The sequence below is a fragment of the Bombus vosnesenskii genome, unplaced genomic scaffold (assembly GCF_011952255.1).
Source record: "Bombus vosnesenskii isolate JDL3184/JDL3185 unplaced genomic scaffold, Bvos_JDL3184-5_v1.1 scf7180000015987, whole genome shotgun sequence".
Taxonomy (NCBI): domain Eukaryota; kingdom Metazoa; phylum Arthropoda; class Insecta; order Hymenoptera; family Apidae; genus Bombus; species Bombus vosnesenskii.
In genome coordinates, this window is record NW_022884236.1 from 1 (window position 1) to 12,596 (window position 12,596).

The 12,596-nt window shown below is 42.7% G+C and overlaps 2 protein-coding genes across 2 annotated transcripts; one reads left to right on the plus strand and one right to left on the minus strand.

Annotated features, from left to right (window-relative positions):
- The first annotated feature begins 1,119 nt into the window (after nucleotides 1–1,119).
- LOC117241484 (survival motor neuron protein-like) lies at nucleotides 1,120–2,194 on the plus strand. The gene is made up of 4 exons (XM_033507401.1): nucleotides 1,120–1,145; nucleotides 1,533–1,830; nucleotides 1,951–2,030; nucleotides 2,099–2,194. The coding sequence occupies exons 2-4, from the start codon at nucleotides 1,709–1,711 to the stop codon at nucleotides 2,155–2,157; spliced, it is 261 nt and encodes an 86-aa protein (XP_033363292.1). The 5' UTR covers nucleotides 1,120–1,145; nucleotides 1,533–1,708; the 3' UTR covers nucleotides 2,158–2,194.
- A 1,514-nt stretch (nucleotides 2,195–3,708) lies between these two features.
- LOC117241485 (katanin p60 ATPase-containing subunit A-like 2) lies at nucleotides 3,709–5,857 on the minus strand. The gene is made up of 7 exons (XM_033507402.1): nucleotides 5,854–5,857; nucleotides 5,238–5,427; nucleotides 4,855–5,111; nucleotides 4,498–4,620; nucleotides 4,327–4,439; nucleotides 3,914–4,113; nucleotides 3,709–3,763 (listed from the first exon to the last, which is right to left on the minus strand). The coding sequence occupies exons 1-7, from the start codon at nucleotides 5,855–5,857 to the stop codon at nucleotides 3,709–3,711; spliced, it is 942 nt and encodes a 313-aa protein (XP_033363293.1).
- Nucleotides 5,858–12,596: the final 6,739 nt, after the last annotated feature.

Genomic DNA, 12,596 nt, shown 5'->3' on the forward strand with positions numbered 1-12,596 from the left:
TACATAAAAGGGACCGCAGACATGGGACTCTTATATACAAAAGCAGGCAGTCTCGAAACCTTTAGTGACGCTGACTATGCAGGCGACAAAGAAACAAAAAAGTCGACATCAGGCGTTGTATGTAAGTATGCGAATGCGGCCATCACATGGCAATGTAAGCGACAACAATGTATAGCTCTATCTACGACCGAAGCTGAATATGTCAGTGCAGCCTCAGGAGCGAAAGAAATTATGTGGCTAAAGAAAATATTTCTTGAATGTAAATTAGAGATCCTTAAGTATATGCTATATGTAGACAATACTAGTGCCGTGAAATTAATTAAGAATCCAGAATTCCATCAAAGAAGTAAGCATATTGACATAAGATATCATTTCTTGCGAGATCATTTCTTGCGAGATTTATACAATAGAGGCGAAATTGATATAACGTATGTAACAAGCGAAGAGCAATTGGCAGATATATGTACAAAGGCGTTGCCAAAACCGAGGATTTGAATAGTTAAGGAAAAAGTTAGGTTTGAAAAGTAAAAAAGATATTAAGATGTAATTGTTTGTAAACATGTAGAGCTTTTAGAGAGGGTGTCGAAGTGAATATTACTTCTCAAAAAAAAAAAGAGGAAAAACTCTACATGATCTGTTTAGTCTTCTAGTTTTTTTTTTTTTTTGTGTAATAAATTAATTTGTATGGAAAAGAGAAAGGCGGCTGGCAAATGTACTTGAGAAGGCACTGACAAATTAATTTTCAGATATTTACGACAAGAGTTAGAAAATATTAAGAGATAATTTGTAAATTTGAGATAATTGTTTGTAGGGATGTAGAGTTTTAGGGAGGGTGTTGAAGTTCACTTCTAAGAAAACTCTACATCTGGTCTTTTTTAGTTTTCTCAAGCACTGAAGCCATCGACAGCGTGTAGACAAAAGACTGCGACGAAGTCAGGCCATAAACAGTGGACAGGCGACGTTGGCTTCGGGGTTTTTCAGTTATTAGGTAACACAGCTAGCGTGCGGATCTGGACCAGCTCAAATTGTATTTTTACTTATTACACTTCTATTTAAATATATTTTCTACTTTACAATTTATCCACGTGTTTTCTCTGTTTACACACCGAATAACCTCAACAGCACGTGTGTTGTAAAATTTGTAGGTAATACCTTTAGCATGATGGTTATGTCAATTAAGAAATGTACTAAAAATACATATATATATGAAGTAAAGGCTTTCGCATAGTCTATCACAGTGTCATTCAGCAGGTCCTTAACTGGGCAGGAGTACCTGTCAATGTCTATGGGGAGACCCGTGGGATATAGGGTCATGAACCATAAACATGCATGTTACTTATTGTTCATTATTAGCTGCTTGGAATATAATTCTCCTCATTAGACGAGTGATTATTACTACATATATCAAGGCAAACATTTATACATATACATTTATGCACGGGAAATTCTAATACATTGCCTGTAAGGACAGTAACCGAATGGCACTCAGTCATTCTATTAAATGACAAAAATTTCTTTTACTCTGTGTTTAGGCTATGGTAATACAGAGAAAGTCGAGTTGAGTTCTCTTTTAGAATCAGAAGGTTTGCAAAGTCAAATAGCACAACAAAAGAAAGCTTTGGAAGATAAATTCAATGAAGAGAACGATGAGACTTGTGAGACTAATTTTTCTACAAATGTAAATTCGAAAAAATATAATGTAGAAAAAATGGATTGTGACTCTGAAGAAGCAAATGCGTATAAACATCACTTCATACCGGGACCATCTTTCAATTCGATGACTGATATAATGCCACCTGCACCTCCTTTACCACCACAATTAATGGCCAAGTAAGTACAATTTAAAAATTCTAATGGAATGCTGAATACTTCTAATATTAATAAGTAATTTGGAATAAGTTTAACATTTTATTTGGAAAAAAAATACGAAATTTTAATAAAATGTACTAGATTACCAGATAATGATACAGACGCACTTTCAAGTATGTTGATGTCATGGTATATTAGTGGTTACATGGTATATTACACAGGTAATTATTTCATATAAGTATTTTATTGTATATTAAATTTTCAATGGACTATGTTATTTCTTTTGTAGGTTATTATCATGGTTTGAAACAAGCAAGAAACAATCAAGAGAACAGGAAGAACTGTTGATTATATCAACTTTTTCAATAACAATATAACAATAATATAAGATGTAATAAAATATAAAACTCATTGTATTTATTTACTTCAATTATTTGAAATAAAGAACAGCTTTATTTTCATATAAGACTTTAAGTCTTTTTTAAAAATAATTATTAAGATAAGAAAACATAAAAAACATATTTTTGATAAAATACACTCACATATATATGTCGGGTTATCATTAGGATTTAAGGCGCGTAATGATCCTTCGTTTGAATTAGCCATTGTTTTACGAAACAGAGAATATATTTACGCGAATAAACAAGATTTTACAAAATATTATGAATAATGAGTTTAATAAATAATAAGATTAACAAACGATAAGTTTAACTAATAATTAGATTAAAGATTAATAAGTTTAACGAATAATATGTCTTACGAATAATGAATTTAACGTATAATGAGATTAACGATCGATAGGTTTCACGAATAATGAATTTAATTAACGCTATTAACAATGTTCCGAAGTTCAAACGAATCCACGGTCAACGGGATAACTCTTTACTATGTGTAGAATAATTTTAAACACAAAATACAATTGCTGAGACACTCGGTAAATTGCTCGATGTATCACTTTCCAAGGGGATCACACGAATGAATATCTGATGAAAATCTTTTTCGCTATACGACTGCATTTGTTTGTTGTATACTCTTTGGAAACATCGAGAAAGATTCAAACGCTGTTACTAGGCAGTTTCTGTCTGGAGATTGATTCCTAATACAACGTGTGTCCCATTATATCGACATCTCTAAAGTACAATTCTATGTGATTTCTAGGGAGAACAATACAACCGATCCACACCTTCGTCAGGCAAAACGTTTATCCCGTGACCGTGGCTACGTTCGACCAGTTGTCACCTCGAACCCACTTTCGCTTTCACAAATATCAAACAATTACAAATGACAATTGCTTAATTACAGTTATGATAAAATCTAGGCTAAAGCATTAGAAGGCTTCCTCAAAATTGCAAAGAGAAGGTTCCGGTTTTCCTTTCATCTCCGACATATATAATACAAGGATATAATACAACCGAACATTTTAAACTTAGCCTATAGCGCGTGCGCACACACACACGCGCACACACATGACACACATGACACACATGCGCGCACACACATGCGCGCATACACACATGACACACATGCGAATGATTTCTCGAACGATAATCCATTTATTTATATTTTTCAATATCTGTCCTTACGATTGCGTATTTATTTGTTCCACGTATCATATTTATCTATTTGCATAACTGTAGGTGACATTTTTTTTAACAATTTTGCTAATATTTCATAACTTTTTAATTCATATTTCAAAGTGGTAACAGGTGTTTCTTTCTTTTCAAGTCTCCTCCATATCGGGCTTATTTCTAGTAGCCACGCTTGCTTACAGAGCAATTTTATATCTGCACAAGAATATCTTTCAGTACATTTTACTATGTGGTTTACAATATCTGTATTTTCTAATAAGTGGTTGCTAAGGTATAATTTGAATATACCAAGTCGAGCAACTTCATTGGGTTATGATACGTATATTTGCTTTTCGAGACGCCTGAGTAAAGCTGCATCAATGCCCCTAATAACATATTTACAATAAATAGTATCGTTCTATTATACTAATAATAATGAAGGAATACTTCAAACAACACAATAACATATTTGGAATTTGGAGAAATATTACGATATTTTCTACTTAGAAAACATTGAAATAACGTGATATACGTACCAAGGGGAATTAGTTGTAGCCAGAAGAACTACATTAGAATTCTCATTAGACACTAATTCATCCAATCTAGAAAGAAGTTCTGATCTGAATCTCTTTGCAGGTTCAGACAATATACAGTCTCCTTTATTTGTGGCGATCCAGTCAATCTCGCCGATAAAAATAATTGTAGGCGAATGACTATAGGCAAGTTCAAATAAAACCTGTTCAGTTTAACAAATGTATTATTCATTAAATATTATATTCGAAATTCCTTAAATTCATTGCCTCATCACGAATATGATATCATTTCGTTTTCCAAATAACTATTCTATTTATATATAAATGACGAAAAATAAAATCAAATCTTTTTATACCTAGAATCTCTCCTTCATAGACAAAGGAACAAAGAAACTTACATAGACAAAGCAACTTACACGTATATACTTCTCGGAATCGCCTCTCCATTTGCTGACCAATGAGCTGGCAGTTATGTTAAAAAAGGTGCAATGGCATTTTGTCGCGACTGCCTTCGCTAACTTCGTTTTCCCTGTTTTGTATATTTCTTGTAAACACGTACAGAAATGAAAAGAATGCGAGTATCTTACCTGTACCAGGTGGGCCGTATAGCAAAATACCTTTCCAGGGGAAAAACGGGCCATCAAAAAAGATAGGATACTTAAGGGGATACACAACGGCCTCCTTAACAGCGGTTTTACATTCCTCTAGGCCTATAACGTCATCCCAATGTACATTTAATTTGTTTACTATGATCTCCTGTGACGATACAAAGATAAAATGGCGTCTTCTTAAGTAAGTGTTACGTAATTTGATATTTGAAGCGTTACTGAAATCACGTCATCGTCGATATACGTTGGACGGTTTATCGACGGGAATTTTATCGTTTAAAAGCTTTACGATACGTATATTAATCGAAAATAACTTACGCATGAGACGTCCTCAGCCTTGTAATTCCGGATTATCTGAATAAAGCTTTTCAATGCATTTCAATATCTTCGATTGCATGGATTGTTCCATTGGGACGTTAAATAGCTCTTCTGATGAACGTCCATCACTCTCATTGGGGAATATTGACGTCACTGTCATTGCGAGATTAATATGATTCGTATTGTCATCAGTTATCTTCTGCTGTAGATTCCTCTCTTTCACAGGCTCACTTCTCGCTTGTTTACTAACAGATTTGGCTTTTGTCTCAATACTTCTACAAACACTGGATCATATTGTAATACGATACGTTGAATACGATACGTTGAATACGATACGTTGAATACGATACGTTGAATACGTTGAATACCGTTTAATATCGTTAAATAATTTAAATTCTTACGTTTTGCTTGCATTTGTCACTTCCCTCGCCATTCGCCTTCCAGTTATTTTCTTACACAATATGGGATATTTTTGAAATTTCATCTTGTAATCATTTTCATACTCTGCAACGATAATTTCCAAATCGATGTTGTCGCAAACCCGATGTTCGGGAGATAGACGAGCTTCCCGGAATAATACATCGCTAACGTCTATATACATAAAAAAATGTAGTTTTTAATTAATTATAGTTTTTAACTAATTAAAAATATTTTTCGCAATGACTGAACACTATAAGATAACCATCAAACAACTTTTTTATCTCTAGGTAAGACAGGCAAAAGAATGTGTATTTACTATATAGATCCTCGAAGATAATTTCTTGTCTTCTGCTTTTTAATTTCCAATTTTTAGATGGATAAGAATAATTTGAATTTATACTTCATATATTTGTTTATAACTAGTTAATCTACATTATCGATTGAGTTATTCTTAACTACTGAATTACCGATGTCGAATTTTCAAATTTGGTTTCGCCTTCTCTTTCCATGATGTCCCCTGATTTCTATTTCGATTGGTCACTGACACTATTCAAAAGAATTGGAACTAGGAATATATTTTAATTATAATATACTCACCCATTGTGTTCCAAATAATCACATACAAGGTATAATATGTTCCGATGACGTTCCGAAATACGACTCTCCTCCTAATATAATTATTTTTTCATTACAATAATATAAGGGTTTTCATGTAATTTTTTGTTACATTTGCGAATTCAACGAGTTACACATGATTTTTCATGAAACACGAACGTTAAAAATATTTGATACAGCCTAATTATAAAAATTGTTAGAAGCAAAAGTCATAGATACTATGTGCGAGTATCGCATGAAACGAACAGCTATTAAGAGAACTGCAGCAATATTACAAATCAAATAACAAAACACACTCGTCTGTGACGTGGAAATTCTAAAATCTAAAATCTAGAATATTCCTTACCTTTTTTCGCAGATTATAAAATATCTTATTCATACTACCTTGCATCGATAAATCACCGTTCATAGTGACACTTTCAAATCGCCTATCGTTTCTCAATGGATACGAGAATTTCCGTTTATTACTTTAAAAACAACCCGTCCATTACGTTTCTCTTAAAAAATTCTTTCAACTCCGTTGAAAACCGAGCATCAAACAAGAGACAAACGATTTGTTGTCATGGAAATGTTTGGTTCACACATAAGCAACGCACAAATATAATGATAGAATAGCTGAGTGTGTGTACTGTATAGTAAGATGGATGCAACATGGAAATAGAAAGAGAACACCATGTATAGATACTTCCTGTCCTTGTTTAATCAAGCATGCACACTAGTGGACACTGACGCTGCTCGTATACCGCTGTTACATATTTCCTGTACAAGTGCGCGTCATTAGACAAGGACGGAACATCCTCTCTCTACTTCTCTATCGCGCTTTTAGTTCGCTCACGCGCTCTGTACTTATATCTATTACATTTCCACCATAAGCAGCGGCCGTGCAGTGACTTACAAAAGTTCCGAACGGTTCCATCCTGGGCGGACGGTTAATTGCGTTCGGTACTTCGAGGCAGGAAGGTGAGTACAGAATCGCTCCTCTTAGTGCTCTTATTAGAAGTGTTATCATCGAATATAAGTTTTTTCAATAAATTCTTATCGTTTTACAATCTTTCTAGAATACAATGACGTCAGCAATCGATCATTTTCGCGAATTTATTGTAAATTAATTGTGGGAATATCTGGAGTTCTTTATCGGTTTCGACTGTAAAATCAGCAACTATTCGAATTTTTCATTCATAATTGTGACATTTTCGACTCTTCCGTTGCCAAGACCCTCTTGAGAGATTTTTGGCACGTTCCATCACCCTTGTTAAACGAGTGCACATTGGTGGATATATTGATTTTAAAAACCAACACGTGTACGAGATTTATTATCTCACTGGGACAAAGAAATCCGTTTTATTCGCGAATTTTCCGTGTTTCTTCTTAATTTTCGTGAGTGTCTGGCGCGGAGCATTATTTGAATGAACTTTTCATCGTTCAGATTATATTTCGTTTAAAAAGATTGAAATTGATGTCGAGAAGAAATGAAACAAGGTGCTCGGGCATTCTTTCGTTTCCCGGGGAAAGAGAAATATGAAAAAAAACGGTCGTTCTTCCTTCTGCCATTTTCGTCCATTACCAAAATGGCATGACCCAAGTGTCCCGGGCCCCGAATCAATCAAGCGAATTTTGAATAATTTTTGAATAATATCCAGTTAATAATTTGTGAAACAAATTAATTTCATTTTATTGTTGGAAACAAATTAGTTGGATTTTTCTTTAGCAGTTTTTGCCAGAGTTGACCTGACGTGCTACATCAGTTTCCATCTTCGCTTCTCGAAACTTCCAACGTCCTTGGTGTTGGAGTCTCCTTGCCCAGGTGAGTACATAGCTTCTAGATACTCGTCGCTGTTCATCCTTACGAGCCTCTCGAGCTTTAGTTGTCAATTGTTATCGTTAAAGGGAGAGAAGCTCGCGACAGATGTTATCGAACAAATCGTTTATTCTCGAAAAGTTCGAACTTGTTCGTTGCGTTTGAATATATATGGACGGACGCCATTTTTCATGACATCATCATGATTTGTCATGTCGTGAGTATAGCTTTTGACTACCATATGTTTGTGATTTATGCGAAATTTGACCACTATACCGTGATAGAATAATATTTCCAATGAATTATAAATATTTTACATTGTGAATTATAAATATTTGTTACAAATTATATCGTACTTGAGGTGAAAATGAACCATATATCTGCTTATGGAATATGAGGTATTAAATCATTCGAAACATAATAACGATTAATTAAGCACATATACAATAACGTTTACGAATGAATATTGCGAATTATTGTATGGCTTTAATGCGGTATTTAATGTTTTGATTGCGGTCTTTGAAATGGTATCATAGGTGCTGATATAATATCGCGCGAAAAAGGAAAGACCAGTGGTTAATATTGCAGGTGCACCAGTGCGTTGCGCTCGTCGAGGGTGGTTTTGACGCTGGTGCCGAGGAAAGGCGCAGAACGTGTTCGATCGACTAGCGAACGTAGCCTTTTTTTTTTTTTTTTTGTACGTGGAGAAATCCTCATGGATACTCCGCTGCTGCAATAATCGCGTAACAGCAGAGTAGTGTCGGACTCCTACCGACTAAAACTCCACGATGACCATCTTATGCGCGTGACAGGGGTGCTCCAGGAACCTCTTATGAATTAACTTCAGTTGCATCCCCTTCTCGCGTTCTCTTGTTCGAGCCGGCTATTGAGTGGGCGTTAGGGGGAGTTCGTTGCCCCTAGTGCTGTCACTTCTTCTGGTCGTAGTCCGTTGGGGCGGTGGCGGGGCGGCTCTGGGTCGTCTGACTGCGTTCCTTCTCCATCGTCTTATCCTGCATGGGTGAGAGTTTTTCTTTCTCTCCCTTTCCGCTCGCTCCTTCGCGAGCATAACTCGCTCGCAGAAGAGGCGGACGGCCTCGTATTCCTGTGACCCTCTCAACATCGCTTCCACAATCGCTGAGGCGTCCGTTTTGCATACCTATAATAGCTGCCACCCAAGGGGTGCCGGCAGGGAACGGCTCCCGCGCCGGATAGGCTTCCAGGGGTGATTATTCCACCATTTCCCTTCCATTCCATCCATCCATTCCATTTGGTGCCACATCCGGTCCTCTCCGTTACAATTAGTTAGGGATGCTTTTGGGTTCCATGTGTCCTCCTCAGCGGTTCCTGTGTCGTTTGGAGCCGCCTGCTCGGTGGGGTCTTCTCCCGGGTGCCATTCTCTCCGGCGGGTGTATCTCTTTTTGAGCGCCAGCGCCCGCAGCGGACGCGGCTAGGGTGGACGCCGACGCGTGAGACACCGTCCGGTATCCCCTAATGATTCTGATGGCGGTCACTCTGTGCAGCCTTCTCAGGAGCAGGATGCTGCGACGGCTTGCCATCAGGTCGTCCGCCCATACTGGGGCCCCGTACATCACTCGTGACCGAACGACGCCCTCGTAGAGTCGGCGCACCGCGTCTCCGGCCCCGCCGATGTTCGGTAGTATGCCGCACAGGGCATTGGCAGCCGCTGACACCTTCGGGATCAGTGAGTCGAAGTGCGGCTCGAACGTCCACTGGCTGTCGATGGTGAGTCCCAGATACTTCATCTGTGACCCCACCCGGACGGTTTTACCTGCCATGTTTATGCATAGGCCGGGCGGTGGTGTCCCTCGCCTCTTCCTGTCAAAGAACCAGGTGGCCTCCGACTTCGCAGGGGAGACTCTCAGGCCCAGTTCGTTCACGGCATGGATCGCACAGGCCGTTGCGATTCCGCCAATGCGCAGCGTCTCGTGCCAGCCACGACCCTCGACCCTCGGATTAGGGTGTCGTCCGCATAGCATACTATGGCCGCGCCTGGGGGTAGTGGGCATCGTAGTACCTCGTCGTACGCAACGTTCCATAGCATGGGGCCCAGCACTGAGCCCTGCGGGACGCCACGCTCGACGGATCGCTTTTCCTCTCCTTCCTTACTGGCGTAAAACACCCACCTGTCGTCGAGGTAGGCCCGGATCAATCGGACGAGGTAGTTGGGAACCTCGAAGTGCTCCAGGGCCGTCACTATCCTGTCCCATGGCATGGTGTTGAACGCGTTGACGATGTCCAGGGAAATCACCAGCGCCACGCCTTTCCGGGAGACCATGTCCTCCGCAATCGCTCGTACGCGTCTGACCGCGTCAATCGTCGAGCGCCCCTTCCGGAAGCCGTACTGGCTTTCGTGCAAACCTGGCACTTGGCCCGCTATGTGTCGTTCCAAGCGGGCGGCGACTACCCTCTCGAGTAGTTTGCCGACCTCGTCCAGTAGGCATATCGGCCGGTACGCTGACGGCGAGGTCGTCGGTCGGCCCTCCTTATGGAGCAGGACCAGCCGCGCTGTCCGCCACGCCCGGGGGTAGACTCCCTCCCTCAGGCATCTTGTGAAGAGGTGCCGGAGTCTGGGGGCCATGACCCCCATCACTTCCCCCCAGATCCGGCCAGGGATTCCGTCCGGGCCCGGTGCCACATTGCGGGCGGTCATTCTTCTGGTTGCCTCCCATATCTCCTCCTCCGTGACTCCCCAGTCGTCCCTCCATTCCAGCGGTCGTGTCGTTTCCCGTGGCCGTTCCGCCGCTCTGTTTTCTTGTGGGGGAAAGAGCGTTCCGGTGATCCGCGTCAGCAGTGCAGGTTCTATTTCCGCCGTTATCAGGGGGCCCTTCGCGCGCAGTTTACGTGTCACCGTCCTGTATGGCCTCCCCCATGAGTCCGACTCGACTGTCTCAACCAGTTCGGACCAGGCACGGTCCTTCGCTTTTTTAATTTCCCTCTGTAGCGAGCGCCGTAGCGCGCGGCACGTCCGGTAGCGTGTCACAGACGAAATTCGAGCAATTGTATATAACAAACCGAAATTCCGAACGCCTTATCGCGTGTGACCGTCCGGTCAGCACCCGTTCTCAGCCGCCTGAGTGGCATTCGATCACTCCAGCCGTTCTCCGAATTTTACACTAAGTATAAACAAAACCTTCTCCCACTCCAACGGATGGAAGAATATAAATGCTCCCTTCAAAATCATCCAGTCAGTCTAATAAAGAAATTCTTAACTAATCCAAGCATCGAAAGTGTATCATCGCGAACCGAAAAAATTGTATAAATTGAGTAAAAAAAATAAAAAGAACTTAATCTCCTTTTCGGAAATTAACAAGTTCCTTATTTTTACCTTAATTTTACACGACAAGCGCAAGGAGACTTCTTCTTCGTCGCGTCGTCGCCAGCGGCGGGCCCTTAGGTACTGTCTTCGGGCCCGGCCACATCTCGTCCTCAGTTCCGCGATGCCGGGGTTCCACCAGTAAACTGCTCTGCTTTGCACCGTGCCTGGTGTGGCTCGTGGCATGGATGCGTCGCAGATTGCTGTCATGGCTTGGCGGAGGTTCTCGGCCTCCTCTTCCACGTCTGCTTCGGTCGTCGTTGTCGAGGCCTCCCAGCTCCAAGCTGTTGCTATAGCAGCCGCCCGGAGTAGGTCTTCGTTCCTCTCCTTTATTTTCCATCTGGGTGGTGGGCGCGCGTGCCTTCCCCTCGGCGGGCCGCGCCCGTCGTTTGTCGTCGGCATTCCAGGTCCAGGTGCGTCCACCTCCATGAATATGTAGAGGTGGTCCGACAGCGTCGCGACCCCTTCGGCCACTCTCCAGCCTGAGATCAGCTTGAATGCCTCGGGGGAGGCCCATGTTATGTCAACAATGGAGCTCATTCTGCACGTCACGCAGGTACTGGTCGAGCCCCTGTTCACTAGCAGAAGACCAAGTCCCGCGGCCCAGTTTGATAGCGTGCGGCCGCGCGCGTTGGTCCTGGCGTTCCCCCATTCCGTGGAGTGCGCGTTGATGTCTCCCAGGACGAGCACTTGCCGGGGGAGTCGTCGCCTGACGCTGTCGCCGACTCCGTTCAGGAATTCCTCGAATGTTGCCCTTCCGCTGTTGGGTGACACGAACACCCCCACCACCATCATCCCTGCCCACTCGACCGCGGCGTACCCGTTGCCCCGTTCCAGCAGGGCTCCGTGGGCAAACGCCCCGGGCGTTGATGTCCAGGTGACGGCAACCATTCCGTCCGTGTCTCCGACCTACTCCGGGCCATCCAGAACTCTGTATGGTTCCGCCACCACCGCCAGGGCGACCGTGCTCTCCCGGATGGTTTGGTGGAGCAGGTCTTGTGCTCGCCTTGACCTTGCCAGGTTAGTCTGGAGGATGCGCATTCTCAGTTCCTTGGTGGCCTTTCCTTGTTCGTGGCTTCCTCCGTGCCTACCTCCTTGTTCGCGGGCTTAGGGTCGCTTTGCGGCGGGGAGCCTTTCTCGCTGCCTCTTGCAGCCGTGGATCCGCGGGCGGCTCCTTTCGTTCCCTTCTTCGAGGGGGCGCAGGCCGGTCCCCCCATCCTGTGCACCGACGATGTTCCAAGCGCCTCGCAGAGCAGGCATTTCGGGCTCGCAGTAGTGCATGCTCTCGCCTGGTGCCCTGGTTCGCCGCATCTGAAGCACAGGTGCCCCTTGTCCTCCTTGGCGGTGCAGGTCTTCCCCGTGTGTCCTATCCCAAGGCACCTGTAGCACTGTAACGGTCTCCGTTCGAAGGCTTCGACCTTCGCCATCGACCAGCCTATGGCGACCTTTCCAGCCTGGGCCAGTTTCCTCACTGCACTGGCAGGGCCTCGTATCCATACGGCGCCAAGTCCGTTCCGGGCGGGGCGGATTTCTCCCAGCCGGATGTCCTCCGGCTTGCAGCCGCTCTCCCTTGCCAGGGTGTTCTGGATTTCC

Coding starts and splice junctions, on each gene's coding strand:
- LOC117241484 (XM_033507401.1), top strand. CDS start 1,709: ATGGATTGTGACTCTGAAGAAGCAAATGCGTATAAACATCACTTCATA. Junction 1,831..1,950: donor CCACCACAATTAATGGCCAA/GTAAGTACAATT, acceptor AAAATGTACTAG/ATTACCAGATAATGATACAG. Junction 2,031..2,098: donor TTACATGGTATATTACACAG/GTAATTATTTCA, acceptor TTTCTTTTGTAG/GTTATTATCATGGTTTGAAA.
- LOC117241485 (XM_033507402.1), bottom strand. Junction 5,112..5,237: donor GTGACAAATGCAAGCAAAAC/GTAAGAATTTAA, acceptor CAGTGTTTGTAG/AAGTATTGAGACAAAAGCCA. Junction 4,440..4,497: donor ATACGGCCCACCTGGTACAG/GTAAGATACTCG, acceptor TATACAAAACAG/GGAAAACGAAGTTAGCGAAG.